This window comes from Desmodus rotundus, chromosome 3, assembly GCF_022682495.2.
Source record: "Desmodus rotundus isolate HL8 chromosome 3, HLdesRot8A.1, whole genome shotgun sequence".
Classification (NCBI taxonomy): domain Eukaryota; kingdom Metazoa; phylum Chordata; class Mammalia; order Chiroptera; family Phyllostomidae; genus Desmodus; species Desmodus rotundus.
In genome coordinates, this window is record NC_071389.1 from 150484964 (window position 1) to 150506423 (window position 21460).

General features: G+C 43.8%; 1 protein-coding gene across 1 annotated transcript; it reads right to left on the reverse strand.

Annotated features, from left to right (window-relative positions):
- Positions 1 to 1842: 1842 nt before the first annotated feature.
- On the reverse strand, positions 1843 to 21398 carry COPZ1 (COPI coat complex subunit zeta 1). Its single transcript, XM_024575690.4, has 9 exons — positions 21339 to 21398; positions 11183 to 11251; positions 9518 to 9599; positions 8812 to 8903; positions 7356 to 7411; positions 5738 to 5815; positions 5518 to 5569; positions 4306 to 4344; positions 1843 to 3239 (listed from the first exon to the last, which is right to left on the reverse strand). The coding sequence occupies exons 1-9, from the start codon at positions 21354 to 21356 to the stop codon at positions 3192 to 3194; spliced, it is 534 nt and encodes a 177-aa protein (XP_024431458.1). The 5' UTR covers positions 21357 to 21398; the 3' UTR covers positions 1843 to 3191.
- Positions 21399 to 21460: the final 62 nt, after the last annotated feature.

Genomic DNA, 21460 nt, shown 5'->3' on the forward strand with positions numbered 1-21460 from the left:
CCAGGCATACGCAAGCAGGCTCCCCAGGGTGGGAATGGAAGGAAGCAGTACCAATAAGGCCTTTGCAGGACACAGTGGAAAAAAAGGGGGAGGGGCACGGACACCAAGGGGAGGGAGAGGCACTGGAGGGGGGCACTTGAGAAAGAGGGGCTACAGCACTAAATCACCCTGTGGGGGGGCTCTCTCTGCCTAAACTCAGTGGGGTGGGGAAAGAATAGACATTTGGGGAGGGGGAAGAGAAGAATGGGGAATTGCCACATCTGGCAGGCAGGTGTCTGGCACTGTTTAGGCTGTAGTCAGTCACTTTCCCAGCCAAAGAGAAGGAGGGGGGTGAGGGGAGGAGGGGCTTCCCAGAGTCCCCTGGGGAAGAAGAAGGGCTCACAAACAGAGACTGAGGCCCAGAATTAAGAGACCAAAGGAGGGAAATAATCAGACTCTTCTCCCCAGTCTCAGCTTCAGTCAGTGCTGGGGATATTTGCTCATAGCGTTGAATTGTTGGCCAGAAGACTGGGTAGGTCAGGGCAGCAGAGTTTCATTCCTAGTGGGAAAGAGAAGGCAGAAAAAGTTGAAACCGGGCCAGACTGCGGAGGCAAGCTCAGAGAATTTCAAATCTGAGAACTAGATAGAACTCCATTCTCCACACCATCAATGACCAGCACTTCCCTATTCTCACACCGACCTGCCTTCTGCCCAGGGTCAATGCTGAGTGATGAGTAGGACGATCAGGATGATAATGCTCGACACTGCTTTTCCCTGATGCAGACAGGCAAAGACAGATACCTAGCCCTCATCTAGCCCCCTTATATCCCAATTTTCAATACAGGACCACAGGTATGGTATACCCAAACATATTTTTTTCTTTCTTCTTCTTATTTTTTAATCTGAGGGCAATCGCCAGCACAGGTGCCCCACAGTTGCTCAGCTTAATTGACAGCTTCTTACAGAAGAGCAGGCAAGACTGGACTCTAGGTTTTACGTCTTGATACTGGAGAGGCTCTTCCCTCATTCCTTTCTTTCCCTGGTCCTTTCCTATCTGAGGTCCTAAATGTGGTCTCTATTGCTGAATCCTGGATTTGCAGGCCTATCGTATGAGCAGTAGAGGTGACTGAGGAGACCCTTCAAACTGCAGGGCAGAGGAGGGCTCCCTACACTTCCCCCTCCTTAAAATCCTGCAGAGGAAGGGGAAAGAAAACCAAAGCATTCTCCTGTCACCAAGGCAACCATAATACCCCCAGCTAAATCCATCTTGTGAGCTCACCGCCCCATTAAGATGCAGGGCCAGGCTCTGCGCCAGCCCAGCCACATTCATTTGTGAGAATAAAGGTGGAGGAGGGGGAAGGGAGCAGGCTCTAGAGGGACGAGGAAATGGTGAGAAGAGGTTATTTACACCACCGTCCTGACCTTCTGGAGCAGCACCGGCTCCGATAAATAACCCGCTCAGCGCCATTTCAGAGCAGGAGTGGGAGGTGCAGGAAGGGAGCAGGGTCTGGAGGAGAGCCCCCACGCAGGTGCACGTCTCCGGGTTACTAATGGCTGAAGCGGGAGCAGGCAGCTGGCTTTGGGAGTGGTGGGGGAGAACTCGGTTCCCTGGGACTCCCACTGAGAAAATACCATCCCCACCCCAGCCCTGGCGCCAATTTCCAGGCAAGGGGACTGAGAGATGCCAAGGAGGCAAACAGGCCCGTAAATTAGGGATGGCAGTGGTGGTGGGGGAGAATGCTGGGGAGTCTCTGAGGTAAGAGGGAAGAAATATTGTAAGATGGGGAGTGAGGGGGATGCTAGAGGAATAGGAGTAGCTGCCAAAAAGAGAAGAGGAGGAACAAAAACATCACACAAAGGCAATTTGGAAAAAGAAATCTTTTTATTCCTCTTTGCACAGAGCAAGTATATGAAGGAGGCTATTTCCTGACTCCATACATCTCTTACACAAAAATGCCCCCTCAGATATGCCCAGTTATGCGCCCTACTTCAGTCATGGAGAACTGGCAGTTAGTAGGTGGGGCACAAGTTTCAGGAAGGTTTTTTGAGACATTTTTGTGGGAAGTTTTTGGGTCAAGGGGAAAGACTAGACCCAAGAGTAGGTATTCCATCCTCCATCTTCCTGGGGAAATCCAAATCCCGAAGGTTTGTGAAGAAAGGCACCTCTCTCAGCGACCTAGGGAGGGGAAGAGCCTAGACCTACTGCCTGGATGGAGACAAAGAAAGGATAGGGTTAAGCGGCACAGATTACAGACCCAAGGCAAAGTGAAAAGCATGTGGGGGAAGCAAAGGGACTGAGAGGGCCCAGAAGCCCAAGTCATAAATTCCACCCCCTCCCTAGTTCTGAGCAGAAACTCTTCTTCCTAAGACTAGAATGGAGTTTTAGTTCAGGGACTGGCTTTCCTCCAGGGCACAGGGAGGACAAGTTGGGCAAAGATCCCAGGGCTGTGAAGGTAGAATTTAGGTATCAGACCAAGAGATGGTCGTTGCAACAATAACCACTCACAGACCACAGCACTTTTGAAGCTATAAGCCAGAATCAGGGTAAAGAATGCAGCTATGACTGAAATGCAGAATTTTATAAGCCATATCCAATAAAATTTAAATTACTGCTTCTTCCACTCTGTCCCCTGCCTATGAGCTGTTCCAATCTTTTTTCCAAGGCTAGTGGACGGGGCAGTAAGAAGGGAGAAAATACTGAGGCCAGTAAGCGGGGCTGTGGCTGAGACTAGATATACCTCTCCTCACCACCAACCCCACCCATTGTATAGAAAAGAATTCTCTCTTTCCCTCCCCTTGCTGGACATATGAACTACTGGGGTGAGGGCTAGGTAGAGGTAAAGGGAGAAAAATACTCAGCACATTCTTTCTCCTGCTTTGATCTTAAGTGTAGCTGCAGCAAAGGGCACAGAAGTTAAGAAGAAAATATGCAAGATAGAAGGGAACATAATCCAGTCTAGAAAGGAAGAGGTGCTTCCCCTGCCCTGCATCCAAATCTGTTGGGAGCTTTACTCCCAGAACTTCAAAAAACTGAGAAGGAATGGGAAGCACCTAGAGGTCTGGGGGGGACAACCACAGACAGGATGGAGATGTAAGGATCCCTTGTGATCCCCGAGATGACCCTGAGAGCATCAGTTGGAGGACTGGATGAGAAATCACAGCAGATGTGTATTTTTTTTTCAGGGGATGAGGAGCCAGGAACAGTGGGGTCTTCACCGAAGGAGTGACCACTTGATCTGTTCTTTGGCTGACTGCAGCACCTGCAGAAACAAGGGCAACATCAAGGGGGTTGCTGGAGGGTAGGATGGGGTTGGGGATTGGGATTGGGGCTTTTCCTTCCCCTTACTTGCCGCCTTCTCTGTCCTTAGAAGAATGGCAAATAGGAAATTCCCAAGGGTAGAGGAATGGAAAAAAGCTCTCTAAAGCCCTAGAGAATTGTCAGTTTGGGAAATTGCAAAAAAATTCAAATCCTTTGAGAGGATAATGAGAGAAGAGGTATGCCTGAGAGGAAAGAAAAAACTGGGGATTACTGGACATATGTTAAAAGGGATGTATGTATGTTACCACATCCAGATGGACTTTTTTTTTTTTAAGATTTTATTTCTATTTAGAGAGAGGGGAAAGAGGGAAAAAGAGAGGGAGAGAAACATCGATGTGAGAGAGAAACATCAATTGGTTGCCACTTGCAGGCCCCAAACCGGGGACCCAGCCCACAACCCAGGCATTGGCCCTGACCACAAACTGAACCAGCAACCTTTCCGTCCACAGGCAGGCACTCAGTTCACTGAGCCACACCAGCCAGGGCCAGATTAACTGCTTAGTGAGAATTCCAAATGGGTAGAAAACAGAATCTCTCCTACCTCCCCAATCAGGTAGACAAATCTATTTGCAAAGTAGCAGGATGGATCCATAAAACCTGCATATTCTAGAACATGCATTTCCAGCTTAGCCCTCATTTGAATAATGAGGCAGTGTGTGCATGTGCATGCACATGTGTGCATGTGCACACGTGCACACACACAGACCATCTGCTTAAAGCAAGCCTCTGCTGGAGAATAAATCACTGAATGAGGCACCAGGCAGGGAGTGTTTGAAGGGTACACACCAAGGCTGACAGCCACTGCTCACAGGAAACTGGGATGGGAGCTAGGGTAGGGTAAGGGCATTTGGCTGCGAGAGTCCCAGTTCTCTAGAATAAGAGGGAGCCAAGGAAGATATGTCTTCAGTCTCTAGTCTCATTCAGACTTCGTGGGTTGGGGCAGAATGCTATTCTAGCCTCTTTAATGACCTAGTCAATCTGGAAAGGAAGAAGGGAGCAAGTCATACCTGAGACACGGTCTGCTCCGTAAGGGGAACATCTTCACCCTATCGCACAGAGAAAAAAGCATTCAGTGTGGGAGAAAGCTGGAGGAAGACCTGACTGAAGTTTGGAAGTAGAGAAAGAAGAGATGTTCCTTTAAACTGAAGCAAAGGGCAGATAACTTAAAGCTTTCAATCCCTTTTAGGAACTAGTACAGCCACAATTATACTTGGTCAGAGGGGCTGTGAGCAAAAAAACCAGTCATTTCATCCATCCTCTATTTTAGACAGGAGGACGTAAAAGATTTATTCCATTCCAAGTAATCATCAGGTTATGTGATCCACAACTTAGGAGGACCTGATTCCCTAGTCAGAGAAGACCTTCCCTGAATATCAATATCACTAGGGAAAGGATGAGGGGGAGCCAGGGATAGTTTAATGGATCCCGCAAGGCCTGATGGGTAACGACAAGCATGTTAATTTGAAGAAATAAACTGCTGCCAACAGCAGCCTGAGAAGGGGAAGGAGGGAGTTGGTGGGGAGGACCCTCTCTCTTGCCACGCAGAGACATATGTTAGAGGAGAAGATTAAACTATGCAAATGGAGCCCAAGGCAGTTAAGGGAGAAGATTTCCCATTACCCGGCACTGTCAGCCTTCACTCTTTGGAGGTCAGAACTGGGACATTCTGTGAATGGGGAGATTTGCTTTGCTCAGACATCTCTGCACCCCCACAATTTGCTGGTAGGCTCTCTCCACAGACTTGAGTCTTCTGCGATTAACTCAGAGGCCCCTTTCTGATATCACTAGCACCAGAGGACTGAAATTCTAGCAGATAAGTACTTTCTGATGGAGAGGTGTTATCCTCAGTTTTATAAGACCTTAAAAGACAAGGAAAACACTCCTCTGCCTCAAATGATTATGATCCATCCCCAAAGAAGAAAGAATAAGCCAACTTCAAGTTCCTAAAGTTTCAGGACCAGCAATATTAAAATTTCTTTTATTACATCATTTCTTCAATAAGTACATATTAAATGTGTACTCTATGCAAAGACTGTATGAGGTGTTAGGTACTAGCTTAGGGGCAGAAATAACATTCCTCTGCTTCTGTCTCTGGGACAATGAGAATTTGAAAAAGGAGATTGTATGTATTTTACAAGCCCAGACACTTAGATACAATCAGCAAGTCTGGCCCTGGAGAGTAAGTAGATGGAGGGATATAAAGGAACACTCTTGCTTACCCTTAATGCCACCCGGTGTACCACTTGTTGGGGATCGCTCTCTAGGATTACCCTACGGAGACAAAGAAGAGACCATCAGTCGCTCTCTCCTGAAAAGCCAACTTACTGTGGGGATACTCTAGCTGCTCAGTCCACTTGCCTTAGGATAGCGGCAGTTACCACCTCCCACTCCAACACACACCCTAGATTCAGAGAGGTCCAGGCAAATCAGAGAACTCACCCTCCATCTACGATTTCATCCACAGCCAGGAACAGCCCCTCCATGTTCTCCAGCAGCGCTCGCTTTTCTACATTTTTCCTGAGTCCCCAAGAGGTTGGGGGGGGGAGGGGAAACAGCTCATGTGTGAAAGGAATCCTAGGACACTGTCTGAGTTGGGAACCTACACTACAGCAATGAATGTCTCCAGCAACCACACAAAAAAGTAAGTAAGGTGCCCTGGTTGGTGTGGCTCAGTGGATTGAGTGCCAGCCGGTGAACCAAAGGGTCCCCAGTTCAATTCCCAGTCTAGGGCACATGCCTCCATTGCAGGCCAGGTCCCCAGTAGGGGGTGTGTGAGAAGCAACCTCACCTTGATGTTTCCCTCTCTTTCTCCCTCCCCTCTCTAAAAATAAATAAATAAAATCTTTTTCTTTTAAAGTAAATAAGGTAATTAATTCCTTTTAAGCTAATCCTGCTAACTCTAAACACCTCCCTACTTCTGTTTGCTGAGAAAGGATCAGGAATATCAGGAAAGAGATTAAAAATATATAGTTAAGTTCTCGGGTTGGTTATCCAGAGCTGTTGTTTCTTTCCTACCTGCCATGACGCTGCTCATGACATTTCTCATAAATGCTGACATCAGTGGATGGAAAAAAGGAAATAAACAGAGGTAAAACTCAATCTGGAGGCGGCAGGAGGTGGGGAGGGGTTGAGTACAAACTCCACTTGCACTCAAGCTCTGACTGACAAACCTCCTAAGCCCTCCCCTGCTCCCCCTGCCTCACCAGCTCTGTTCAGGTCTTGAAAAGAAGCCCAACAAGGGGGCTGGGAACAGTCAGGGCCCACTTCCACCAGCCTCAGATCCGGTGGTTGGTGCTTGTGGCCAGTCACATCCGTCAGTTTGACTCTTTCACTAGATTACCCGAAATGAAGTCTATCCATTCACCTGGCTAAGAAATAAATCATCCCCTTCCTGAGGAAATCTGAGCCATTCACCCTGCTGATTTTGTGGGGCTGAGAATGCCTGCTGTTCTACTCCAAAGGGCTGGCTGTGCTGAGTTCACTGGGGAGCTCCTGTAGAGGAACGAAGTTCAGAGCGCTGCATGTTTTCAGGAAAAGTATCTTATACCTTTTCTACTGCCCTTCTACATGAGGAGCAGAGGACTGGTGGGGTGGTGGAAGGGGAGGAGAGGGTAATCGGCACATTCTTCCTGTTCTACAAAAGGGAAAAACTAAGAGCTAGAAGTGAAAAATTGGAAGCGTTTTCTCCATTCCCAAGGTACTGATGTTTTATAGGACAGTTCCCTATGCCTGCCCCTTTCCTCTCTCTAACATAAAGAATGAAGTCCAGGAAAGCCTTGTCAGGGTGCTTAGAACTCTGACAGAGCTAATGGGGAATAGAGTAGACACAAAGGTGAAGATTTTGCTCCCTCCCAATTCCCTTTCTTAGGAGAACTATTCCCGAGGGACATACTCTCCCCTCCATCCGTCCTCCCCATTGGTATGAATTCCTTATTCCTAATAAGCCTAGCTTCTCAAGGTAAATCAGCTCCCTGGAGCCTCTACTTCCCCACAAACCCCTGGGCCTGAAGAATAGTGACTTTCTCTCCTAAACAGATGTCAAGAATGGACTGCTCACCTCAGCATCTGGCTCAATGAGTCAAAGAGGCAGTTCAAAACAGCCATGAGCATCAGCTGTTGGGAGACAGAAGCAGAGGGAAAAGGTTCAAGGCCCTGACAGCTGCCACCTGAAAATAACACCCTCTAATTCGTTAAGCATCAAAAGGCACAGGCTTTCACAAAGGACCAAAAAGCATAAGGTGGAAGTGAGAGCAAAACAGAAAGAGGACCCGTGGTTCCTTCAAGAAATAAATTCTGCCACATGATCCCACAACTGGATGTCCCTCTTTGACCAGACTATTCAAACAGAACTTTCCTGTCATAGTCCTCTCCATGTATTTACCAACTATATGTGCTACCTGATGTCTTAGATAGAAAAATCATTAACCAAGCAATAGCTGAGATCAGAGAGTTAGTAAAAAAAGCACAGGCTGTAGAGTCAGACAGATCTGGGCTTAAATCCCAGTTGAGCCATTTTCTAGGTGTGTAACCCTGAGAAAATTAGGTTGAACCACATGAAACTGCCACTTTTGTAGTTCAACAGTGATTAAATACTAGTAATTTCATATGGCTCCTCATCCACAAAACAAGGACACCAATGCCTATAACTCACACAAGTGTTGTATGGTTTAAATAACAATGTGCTTTACAAAGTACTCATAGCAATAAGAGCTCAGGAAGAGTTGGTTCTCTTGAACTTTTACTTTTGCCTCAAATTATGTGAAGGCTTATTTTTACTTATCTACTCTCGTTCGTAGAACTTGCTACCTCAAATAGTTTTTCCTGTGCAGAGCACGCAGGTTAGAACTATATCCAATCTTCCCAAGTGTACAGGTCTCAAGTCTCAAGGACTATCCCCATTCAGAATGTATGGCTGGCAACATGACCCAGAATGTTGGCTAACTGACCCAAACTCAGTCAGGTGTGGAACCTTCATAGCAGGAGCAAGCATCCCCCAACCCTGACCTTACCTCGGAAATCCATCTTAACACACACTACCGAGGGAAGGCCATTGATATGGTACATTACTAGGCATTCAAACACATGTGGTATGCCCTGGCCAGGTAGCTCAGTTGTAGAGCATTGTCCTGATATGTTAAGGTTACAGGTTCAATCCCTGGTCAGGGAACATACAAGAAGCAACCAGTGAACACATAAGTAAGTAGAATAGCAAATCAATGTTTTTCTCTCAATCTTCCCTCCTGCCCCCCAAAATCAATAAATAAATTAAAAAAAACCCACACACATGTGGCATATCTCTTATATGGAGATAAAAAAAATCTGGGAAAACTTCTATTCTAGATTGATTCATTTGTTAGGCTATTTTTGTGTGGCCAGCAGGAATCTCTGTCAACTTCGTTAGCCTAGTCAGAAGCCAGAGGGATGTGGTACTCCTTAAGGCCAAGAACCACTATGTCACACCTGTGATTTAGGAAGTGGAATCAGGGACAGCAAAGAGGAGTGGGGATCCTTACCTCATTTTCATAGGAGCTGCCAATCACATAGAAATAGAGATCAATACTGCTTTTGTATACTACTGTTAGGCCTTCCAAGAGGGCAATTTCACCTGAGGGGAAAAAAGGTGGAAACAGTGCGTAGCCTGAGACAAGTAGGACAGAAGGAGTTACCACAAACTCTTGGTATCCAGCTGTTTTGGGCTGAGATAATGTAGGTCAAATGACCCCCAAAGATTGAAGTTGAATGGCTTTTTATTTTCAGGTGGTAGCAGAAGGTAAGTATAAACTTGGGGAAGTATAAATGTATCTTCTCCTCTGACCACCCTCCCCCCAACTACCCTTATTTCCCTCTTTGTATAAGACACAGGATACTAGTGGATCCTTCAGAGGTGAAAATGCAGAGCGGTCACCTTTACAGACTTCCATTTACCTGCCCTAATGGATGCGGTACAATAAGCAGAGCTGCAGTTAAATTTGTCAAGTGAGGCTCATAAATCCAGGGACTAGACAGGTAGCTAACAGCCAACCTTCCAGCACGGTATTCCCGCGTGAGGTACACTTACCTCCCCATTACATTTCTGAAGAGTTTATTATATGAGGGGAGGAGGAAAAAAAGAGAAAAAGGAGGGAGAGTCGTTTTATCCTTTCTCTGCAGTCCTGCTGCCACCCTCTTCCCACCACGGTTCTCCCCAACACAAAGAATAGTGAAAATAAAATGACCTACTGTCGGTCCGATGGGTCTTGTTGAAAATGTTCTTCTCAAAGGCCTTTTGCTCCTTTACGCTGGGGTAGGTGTCATCATAGTACTGGTCAGAGGGAAAGGAGAAGGGTTGGGTCATTAAAGCTCAGAGCCCAGAATGATTAGTGACTTTTGCTCAAAACATTAGAATGCTTTGCTCTGGATCTTGGATTTCTCTCTTTCAAGGCATGGGGTGAGGGACAAATATTGATATGAAGAAGGAAGAACTACAGAGGCAGGGAATAGGCAGGAAGTAACTCAATACAAAAATAATTTTTAAGGTCCTGGCTGGTGTGGCTCAGTGGATTGAGCGCAGGTCTGTGAACCAAAGGGTCACTGGTTCGATTCCTAGTCAGGGCACATGCCTGGGTTGCCGGACAAGTCCCCAATGGGGGTGGGGTGGGGGGTAAGAGGCAACCACACATTGATGTTTCTCTCCCTCTTTCTCCTTCCCTTCCCCTCTCTCTAAAAATAAATTTAAAAAATTTTTGTTTTAAATAATAATAATTTTTAAGGACCCAGCTCTAGGCAACCCTATCTCACATTTCTATGACTGTTAAGAGCAGCTGTCTATGATCCTGTGATGAAGTTCTGCCCTTGTCTTTATTCTAGGAGAGCAATCCTGAGACCACTCTCATTAGTGTTTCCTAGAAGCTACCCTATGTCAAGGAGTAGCGCTACAGAACACAGAAGGCAGTAAAGCACAGAACACTTCTTCTAGACCCTCATTCACTGTATGAAGCTGAGGAATTAAGGCTACAAAAACCTCCTCTAAAGAAAGGCAAACCCTACCTTGTGCTCTGTCATATCTTAGCTTTCTTTTCTGCAAAATGAAAGAAGCAGGAGGTAATCTAGCACATTGCTGAGCCCACTCCCAAGCTCTCCCTGGCAAGGGGGTGGAGAGAGAGGCTGCTAAATCGCTCTGCTCTTTAGGGGCTAATCCGTTGCAGTCAGCTGAAGACCTATGACAGGTCTGGCATTTAGTAACTGGATAACTGTTTCAAAAGGTGTCCTGCATAGTTACATCCAATTACAGGGAGGAACAGCTGGTGAATTCTAAACTAATCTCTACCTGCTGATTGATTTATGCTATGCTCGCCCGGAGTTAACACACAAGGGACAGAAAAAATTTCTATAGGAGAGGGAGAATTTAGAGAGAGAACAGAGGGGTGTCCTTTCTCTTCTTTTTAAATAGATCCAAAGTTAGAAACATCATGCTGGGAAAGCCAGTAGGTAACAAGTTTGGTAGTAACTGCAGACCTAGGACTGGAACCCTGGAACTACGAGAAGTTTCCCTGGAAAAACCCAAAGAGGTGACAAGGTTGAAGGGAAAAGGACAGGAGTGACAGGCATGACCAGGCTGTATTTCACATCTAGACACTGCTTTGTTCAGAAACCAAGGTTCCCACGTTCTTCTCTGTTCTAATGCTGGTATCAAAGGAGGTCAAAGTCTGAGGATAGCAAGTAAAGAAGCAGGGAAACTAAGAGACAAAAGCAGTTTAGGTTTAATCTGAAGTAGGCATGGACAACATAGAAGAATTCTTATAATTACAGTATCAAGGAATATGAGTTAATAGGGCCAGTCCCAAGATTCAAATCTCAGAGTAAGTCTTTGTCTTGCTTCTAAACTAGTTTGAAAGGGAATCTCACCTTGGCAAAAAGTCGATCTCCATCATTGTCCAGAATCAGGATGGCTTTGACAGTATACAGAGAGGGTTCCTGAAGAGATATGAACACACCTTCAGTGCTGAAGGCTCCTGCCACCACCGGCAAACCAGATACTTTCTTCTAGTCCCACTGAGGTGCCTCTGTGTATCCCCTATTCCAACATGGTTAGATACTGACATTTCCTACTGAGAATGGCCAAATGGTGAATGAAGTGAATTGAGGGAGGGGGCATTTTAACAAAGGACTCCAAAGCAGCATCAGATAAAGTTTCTCTGAGCCAGACCCACGGAGTGCTTAATCAAGGTAGGTCATGCTTTTATTTCTAAATATCATGGTAGTTATTTCCAAGTTATCCTCCCTCACTGGCCTCCCATGCACAGGTGAGTATGGAATATGACCAGATTAATTAATAGCCACTACACAAGGCTACTTGAAAGCAGGGCTGAATGCCCTAGTGTACTTGGAAGTTTCTGCAGTCCCAATGCAGTAGCAACGCAGAGGCATAAAGCAAGCCTTCCCTAAACCACCCCCACACACACAGAGGGAAATGTCAGTGTGTGTGTGTGCATGCACACACACACCAGTTCTGAACGGAGCCCAGTGAGACACCCATCTCCCAATACTTCCCCTATGATCCCAATTCCTCTGCTATACCCCAAACACCACCACTTAACTTGCCAGGACAAAAACCAATCTGAATTTTGGGGAAGCTAAGAAGCAATGAGAAGAGGATCCATCTAAGAAACACTCTGGGGCCTGGAGATAAAGAGGGGGATGGGGGCGGGTGGTTGTTTCTTCACTAGCAAGAATCACACTTTGAGAACACTGACTCTCATAAAGGAATCACAGCTTCTGCCTTAATGGTTACCCTCAGACTCAAATAATCAAAAAGCATTATCACTTTGCAAAAAGCTCCTCTACTCCTTCAACTTCTATGGAACCAGCTAACCAGGAGAAGAAGGAAGGGGAGGCAGTGGTATATGTATAGGAGGTTGCAGGCTCACATTGACTTTCTAATCAATATTACTTACCCATTGATCCCTTCCCTGTACTATAGGACAAAGCTATTGCTTTGCCACCCCCCTTTCCTGGCTTAGGAAACCCACAGTCCTTACAGGAGCCGAATATACTTTCCAAGCCTATGTTTAATAAACACCCAAGAGTGAAGAGAAAAGAATCATTCCCAGGGATCCAGAAACTGCAGTGTCTGTCTATAAAAGTAAATTGTCCCATGAGGCTCCAGGAGGTTTATGGTTCCATGTAAAGAACCAATCCTAGCTCAGGGAGTTAAGAATTGAGAGTACAGGAAACCCAGTCTTTTGATAACAAGGTGAAGAATATAAGTTTCCCCACTTGAATTCTTAAAGAGAGCAATTTTTATATTTTGTTCACTGATTTACCCCAAGTGTCCAGAGCAATGCCTAACCATACTAAACTCTCAATATTTGCTGAATGATTATGAGACTAAAGTTTCAGAATAAAGTAAAAATGTTTTGATGTAGTAATATACCTAGGAGACCCTCTTATAATTAGACTTCCACATATAGGTAGATTATCTAGTATGGCCATTTTGGGTGATATTACTACCAACTTATCTCTCCTCTGATAAACACTCCTTAGAGATGCCCACCCTATATATTACTCTCTAGAATTAACAAGGCGTGACCAATTCCTCTCTCAAAGAACTCTATGTCTAGCAGAAGGATCTCTAGATTCTCGTCTAATAGGTCACAAATAAAAGCAGTTTTCCTAACTCCTAAATCCCCAGAGAAAGATCTTCCCATAAAGTAGGCTCAGTTCTATAGCAACTTGGATCCTCAATTCCCCAAAAGAGAGATCCCAAGGGGAAAGAGTTTCCTTAACAGAGAAAAAAAAAAGTCCACAGGGAAGAAAATGTAGAATATTTTTTCCCACAATCTTTTCCTTGGAAACCTTTGGCTTTGTTCCTCTATCCACATTCACAGCAAACTTAGAGAGCTACCTAATAGTTTAAACTGGGCATTGAGCTGGCATAGGTAACTAGTTCTTGCAGAATCTAGTCATAGATTCTGGCATACCTAGAAAGAAGGGGACCCCAAAGAAAAACCATTCCGGCTACATGCCAATCAGGAGAGTCAAACAATGTCCTTTGTGGCCAACAATGTGTGAGTGCCTAAAACAGGTGGCAAAAAAGAGAAACAGATTTCTGAGTTCTGTTCCAGGCTCTTTTCACTAGCTTTTTAGATGTTATCAAGGAAATATCCAAAATAAAAATACTGGATCTTCCTGGGAAGGGTAAAAGACAGGCAAAGGAACGCAAAGAGATATCTTATTACCGCTCTGAAAGAAGGCACTAGAGAAAAGGCTGGTCATTTCAAATTCCAAAAGAATAACTACATTAAATAAAGCTGAGAATTTAGGCAAGAGCTTGAATGCTGTTTCAGTTCTCCATTCTGCTACAAGTGGAGCCAGCAGCTTCTCCTTTACTTGTCCTGCCACCTCCTGACTGCAGTTGGTTCCACTTCAGCCTGGGGCCTTTACCTCTCAGGAGTGCAGAAGGTCAGGAATTCCTTTCACCATAAAACGAGCCAGTTTAAAGGCCCCAGAAGCCATTACTGATAATGTAATTTCATTTTTAAGTTTTTGCAAAGGGCAAGTTTATAAATAACTCCCAGCTATTGAGAAATGGGCTTCCTGAACAATGGACTAGGCTTGACCCGGTAACACATTAAATGCTGGTTATTGAGAAAGACCCTACAAGCTTAGGGATGTGTTCAAGGGATTTAAAAGGTCTATTCTTCCCTCCCACTCCCAAATGGGTAGCTGCTAGAAAGCTTTCGAGACAAAGTTCTGTGATGCACTGACTTTCAGAGAGCCACAGCCTGAGTGTATAACAGAACTTCACCTCAAATGCTAATGGTGCCTGGAAATGATGTGTACAGACTAATTTGTGGGAGGTTGGGTGGCTTAGATAGATTTTCATGTACATTTTTATTATCAAGAAAAACCAAGACTGAACTCCTAAAGAGAGCTAAAACAACAGTGAAAAAGCAAATAGTCTCCTGCAAAGAATTCTTTGATCTCAACCAGAAGATTCTGAAGCCTAGTGGAAAAAATAAATAAATAAATAAAAATCGCCCAGTATCCCCTCCCCCAGCAGAGGACTACAGGGGAAGAGCCATTCCTAGTGCTGCCCCCTGTGGGCCTTCAGATGAGCTGCAGCTTCCTAAGGATTATAGTCACTAACCAAAGCATTAAAAAGGCAGAGGGAAGCTCTGGATAAAAGCTCTCTATTTGTGTGTCTTGTAAGCCAAACTAGGAGAGATGGGCTCTGAAAAAGTACTAAATTAAGTGTGTTCACAATGTGTAAGTATATAGTAAGAGAACACTCTGGGATAAGATCATGATATGCCATCAGAAGAGGACTGAAGGAGTATTTGGTGCAGGTAGACAGGATATTTGGGGGCTATAACTAATAACTTCACTTGACTCATTTGGAGGAGAGGGACCAAGAAGGCTTCATGGAGTTAGAGGATGCTATCCACAGAGCTGAAAGGGCACAAGTAAGAATCTGGTTGAGATTCCTAGAAAGTTCTCCATTTCCCAATTAAAAATCTTTATGGTCATGACAAAAAGGTAGTACCATGGCTTGGCAATAGACTTGATCAACTAGAAACAAGATGCTCTTCCCTCAACCCTAGTTATAAAATAAAGCCAAGACAGTAAAAACCAGAAAGAGAAATTCCTAGATACTAATCCCAGCTCTCCAAGACCTAGGCAGGTATTTGCTCCCTCATTCTGTGCCAACTTCTTAAAATGAAAAGCTCCTTTGGGGTTAAGGGCTCCAATTTGCCAGCCACAAGCCTAGGGGCTTCAGATGGAAAGAAAAGAATTAGGTAAACACTTCGACAGGGAAAAGCTGTTCTCACATGCTAACCAGAGGTTTTCCTAGATTCAAGAAACACAGTTCAGGAAAGAATAGGAGCCACAAGTACCACCGAACTGAATGACATGCGACCAAATACTGGTTATACAGAGGAAACCAAACACATCTTGGCAAGGAAGAACTGAGAGCAGAAGACATACCTAGAAATAATCTTCCTTTCTGACATAGATTCAAAACACGAATGCATAATCACCAAGAATTCTGACACTACAGGAGAAAATGTCTCTAAACTCCTAAAAAATCCTTGTGTTATAGTCTGGATCAGCCATTATCTCAAGTTCTACCTTTCTCTAGGACTAAGCTTTGACGCTGGAGAAATGAGAGGCCTGAGCTAGATCAATTTATGTTAATACCTTTTTTGAAGTACAGCAGACCCCTTTGATAAGCTTATGAAATTTATGGACCTTGTTACCAGAAAAATACACATTCACAAATTGTTATGATTTGAAGAAGTTCACTGACCTAGGTTTAGAATTAAATGGGAGGAAATGAAAAAGGAGAAATGAGTGATACTTTTGTAAATCACCCTCTTCTCTGCCTGGCACCAAGTAATGACTTCAATAAATGTGTGTGTGTTGCCTTCGTAAATTAATAAATATGACTGAGAAAACTAACATAGCCAGCAGGGGGAGAAAAGGTCAGCACCACACCCCTCCAGCTTACAACGACTAAATTTGGTGGCTGTGAGACAGGCAGGACAAAGATAACCAAGCCCTTGGCCCTTCAGGAATGCAAAGTCTCAGGTCCTTTATTAAAATTCAGAAAGCCAGTGTGCTAAAGAATTTTATGCCCAGAGGCCACAGATCCCCTAATTCTTCAACTATTACAGAAATGAAACAATTACAGAAATGTGGGACAAAGTAAGCAGCACTTACTGGGAAGAGAAATTAATTGAACAAGCAGAAATCAAAGTACTCTCCACCCAAAGCTTGAGAGTAACATTAGAACGTTCTGCCTTCCCAGTTTGGTAATTCAGGAGCCCTCATTTAAATATCACTCAGCAAAGGGAAAAATCAAATGGGAACAGATCAATTTCTGATGAGTCCTTGGTCATGATCTGTATCCTAATTTACTCCCAACTCCCTTCTCTCCCTACATCTGCTCCTGAAAACAAAAAGCTAGTCTTTAAAAAAAAAGACTGAATTGATAGCTTCTGTGTTCATCTTTCAATCTATTGGCTCCCCAAACCCACCTTTGAGGCAGAATTGGTAGCCTCTCCCCTAGCTTCAGTCTCCCCCTAAAAACTACACAAATAAGAGAAAAAAAGGGAAAAAATTAGTAGACAAGCCAATTGGCTGTGACTGGAGATTATTTGCCTTGATAGTGGGAAAATTATAAAGCCAAATAAGAAGAACTAGGCTTTACCTGCAGCATTTAAGAGTCAGGTTATACAACAGTTAAGATTTCCTGAAGAGATGGGGTGGTCAAATACCAGAGATGACGACACAGGCTAGAAAATCTAAAGACAGAACTCTCATAATCTATCTCAGAGAAAGCCTACTCAGTGCAGAATCAGGAGATGTACAATGTGGGTGGGGCCTTGCCAGTAGAGACATCTTAAAATGTTCATGGACTTAACCTCCCAAACCATCTTCATTGGCTGCCCGTGGGCCCTGGGCCTACATCTTCCAAATCACTCTAGCATAAATGGGTAGTTAGGCACTGATTGTTTATTCTTGTTCTATCCTTTATTTGATTCCTTAGTTTCCCTTTCCATAACTAGTTTGTTTGTCAATATCCTGTCTAACCAAGTCATATTGATGGAATAAAGAACAGTAGCAAATATCTAGATGAAAAAGACCCTAAAACTGTCACTATGCTCCCTCAAGTATTTGGATATTACATTCATCCTCTACCTCCCAGGGAAGACCTGGCTTCTCAAGGGTTTGGCTTTCTTCACGTGGAGGCTCCTCCTCCTCTTTTGACCATGTGACAGCTCCCCTAGACCCTTGATATAATTTATACCTTGCCAGGGACCAACTCCTTCCCACCACTGTGAAGGAGAGGGAAAAAATATAAACACGTCGGAAATCTATAACGAGGTCTTCTTGGAGGGCAAGACATGGGGAGAGTTAGAAGCAGCGTCAATTGCTCTTTAGGGGTTTTAGTTCAAGCCAAGGTCTGCTTCTAGCAATCAACCATTAAAACAAGCCGGCCAGAGTAGCAGCACAGTTTATTCTGATCATTTAATTTGAAGTGTCAATAAATTAAACTTCAATCAATTAAACTAGGTGTGCAATAACCCAGATGGACACCCCGACACCAACATAATCACAATAAAAATTTTTATGGCTGCCAAGGACCTCACCGGGGGCAGTGCTGGCACTGCTCGCGCCCTAGCTGAGAAATATATCTCCACAGTGCAGGAACGAGGAGATTGCTTCTCCTAACGAAATGGAGGGGCTAGGCACCAGCAAGGACGCAGCTGGGAGAGGGGCACAGGGGACTGCCAGGAATGAGATGGGAGTGCTTTTGGGGCTTAATGTAATTGATACCTTTGCCCAGAGCAGGAGGAGGGGGCATTTAGGCCAAGTACCTCTACTGTTAGTGCCAAAGGAATTTAACAAAAGCCCCATTAAGATAATTCAGGAAAGGAAAGCCAAAGAACTGTATCAACCTTTAAGAGTCACTGATGTATTCTGCATAGTTTCCTCCTCTCTCTCTATATGCATACTCTTGTGCACTTTGGATGCCCTGATGTCTGAATAAGGCTTAGTTAGGATTTTTTTTCTTTAGGATAAAAATGTTATGAAGGGGAGAGAAAGGATACAAATAAGAAGTATGGTCCATAAAGCACTGGAAAAACACTCTGAAAGTGAATTCAGAGATTAGGAAATATGAAATCTATGAGGGAAGATTTAAGGATCTAGACTGCTAAAGTAATTCAGCTTTGGGAAAAAAGGTAAACCAAGGGAGGAAGGGGATAAGCCATTATCTTTAAGATTCCACAGGTTACTGTCCTGGCCAGGTAGCTCAGTTGGTTGGAGCATCGTCCCACTAAACCACAGTTGCAGGTTGATCTCTAGTCAAGACACATACAAGCAGCAACCAATGAATGCATACATAAGTGGAACAAACCAATGATGTCTTTCTTTCTATCTAAAAAATCAATTAGCCCTGGCCGATGTGGCTCAGTGCTCAGTGGTTGGAGTGTTGTCTCGTAACCAAAAGGTTGCGGGTTCGGTTCCCAGTCAAGGCACCTGCCAGGGTTGCAGGTTCATCCCTGTCTGTGCATGCATGATCCCTGGTCTGGGTGAATGCAAAGGCTGCCAATCAATGCTTCTCTCGCATCAGTGTTTCTCTCTCTCCCTTCCTCTCTTCAAAAAAGCAAATAAAAAATGTCCTTGGATGAGGATTTAAAAAAAAAAAAGTAAAAATCAATTAAAGAAAGATTAATGGAGAATGGTGACCTGCAGAGCTCCCTCTCCATTCACAAGGAAGGTATATTCAGCAGGAAACAGCAAGAGAGAGGAAGCTAAGTCCAAAGGTGCATGCTGGGAGCATCATTATTAAGTACTGGGAACAGAAGGAATCTCTTTCCTTAGAGACTACAAAAAGACCTGAGAAAGTTTAGACAAATGTGCTTAAGGGCTAGACTACTTAATTCAAGAAAGAAATGTGACCCACTGTAAAATCCTTAAATGAAGGGAACCTACTGGTATTTAGATATACCCATAAGCAAATCAAATTTCAATTGATGGTTCTTCTTGACCTCCTCTAGCTTACCCTGCCCTTCGTCTCAATATTCTATGTGTATGTACCTTGGAGACATGAGAATTGAAGAATATGCTTTTATCAGATTTCCCTAGAGGTCCAGCCAAATCAAGTAATAAAACTGTGAAATGGGGAAGCCTAAAGGAACTTTAGAATTATCTCCCTTTCTAAGGAGTGGCTTGTTAAATACTATCCAGTTACAGTTAACTCTTTAGTTCAATAGAGAGCTAAAGTAAGCTCCAAGGATTCTTCACATTTTTCATAATGAAGACGGTGACCTAAGAATCTGGAGATGCTGACCTAAGAATCTGGAGATGCTGCTGAACAGACAAAACAAAGGGAAGAGAGTAAAAGAAGCAGTGAGGAAGGTTGATCTGAATCAGAGCTAAATTTTGTGAGCTCCAATTGTGAAGGTAGTAAGAATAAAAAACTTATGAGTTATTACCTAATTCCAAACTAGGGTTCCTCATCTGAATCACTGAATGTTGAAAATTTTTTTATGTGACTATTTTCTCACTTTTCCAAAGGATGGTACAAAACCAGTGCCATTATGGATACAGGAAGTTGGTTCATTACATACAATGAATATCTTAGGTCATTAGGACTTAATTTTTCTCCTGAACTCCAGCTAAGAAGGGCTAGAATTGTGAGAAACGTATATAAGTTCTTAATTGGGGGCCTAAAATATATTGAAATTATAAAGAGAAAAATAGAAGTTGGAAAGAGCTGACACATACGAGACAAAGGAAAATACTAGTTTAATATCGTGAGAACTCTGGAGATCAGCACAAGCAATGATACCTGTTGGTACTTTGTCCTCAATAAAAGCTTTATATAACTGGTGGTCAAAGTACAATGTTGTATATTGAAGAGGTGGAAGCTGATGATGAGGTAACATGAGAAAGAATTAGTCTGGGATTAGGAATAAAAATCTAATGTAGTTTTGACAATGTACTCCCTTGAGCAAGTCCTTTTCCCTATTCCTTAGTTCCCCCTAAACCCACTACACAGATTCATCATGACAAAGAATCAATATAGTTTTTACAGCAAAGTCCAGGAGTGAAGTCCAGGTTAGCAGGGATCTACGAATGTGGCATCTTAGGTACAGATTAAAATGGATATAAGAGAGAAGCAGGTTGAAATACACTTTACTAAGGAAGCAGAGACAGATAACTAAGGTAAGAAAAAATGTGGGAGACTTTACATGTAAGTCCCTCAACTCATCATGATACACAGCTTCCCAAAGTATCATCTCCCTCACTCCGTTACCTGTAAGTAGGCTCCCTCCTATAAACAGATGTAGGGAAGTCTAAATATTTCTAAAAACTTCCAAAGAAACCAATCCCCTAGAACTTACTCCAATCTGTTAACTGGTTAATATTACTTAACTGCTTGGGACAGAAAATATCTCATTAAAAACTACTCAAATTAAAAAAAAAAAAAAAGAAAGAAAACTACTCAAGTTTTAAGCTTTCTACCTGCTCTTGACCATATGATAAAAAGGAACCATCTCTACCTTTGCTATTGTGAAAAAGGGAAACTTGAAACCTGTTACTCTCTTTTACCTGATGAGGATCTGAATGCATACATGTATTAGAGCTGAAAGAAAGAAAAAGACAAGAAAGAGGCCTAGGGTTCAATTCAATTAAGAAAGGGGCTGGGAGCTAAATTCCTACACACAATCTATGTTAACATCTCCAAACTGCAGAACAGGTGAAAGACTTTTGAGAGAAATTCTCTGGTCCAATTTTTAAAAAGGAGTAAAAATGCTTTATTTGTTTGAACAAGCGAAAAAGATCATCTGGGCAAGGAAGCTAATACACCCCTTTTACCACCAAAATTCTCATATAAGCAACTAGAGAGTTAGATCCTACAAGAATTCCTAAAGTTTAGTGGGTAGGAAAAAGGAGAGCAGAATAAGGAGGGAGTCTAGAAAAATATTTCACAATCCATGCTAACTCTACCAGGTACTCCAGAACTTTGATGGAATGATGATTCTTTATCATGACATGTCTATATAAAATGGACTAACAAGAAACCGAAGTAAAAAAGTTTTTTGAAGGAATGTGGCAATTAGCTGGATGTCAAATTGTGACAACCAACAGAAGCCTGTGATAACACCACCTGCATCCTAGTCCTAAAATCTGGGGCGAATTTGGAGGTTTGGGGAAACTCAAATCAGGATATAATCTACAATGCTTAGAATCGAGGGAACCTGAAAGACCCCAATCCAGTACGCTTAGGATCCTTTGCGTCCTAAGGACTCCATGTGCTCCCTTCAACTTCCCACCCACTCTGCCCTCTTTCCCGGCAGAGCTTCCTACTCTAAACCGAGGCTTCAGCTCCTGCTCTAGGCCACACGCTTAATACAGGGGCCAGTTAAACTCTCAGTCCCCGAGGATTTCCCGGAATTCCCCTTTCTACCCACTCCCAATCAGGCTGAACCCCGACTCCCAGCCCCTCCGGAGACCACAGCATCTCGGCAGCCCCGGCTCCTACCAAAATCAGCGCCTCCATCTTGCCCCGCAGTTGGTGCCGACGTGGAGCCGCAAAAAAAACAACGCCGCCGCTGATTGGTCCTACGTCCTCATTCGAACCCGCCTAGGATGGTAATTATTGGG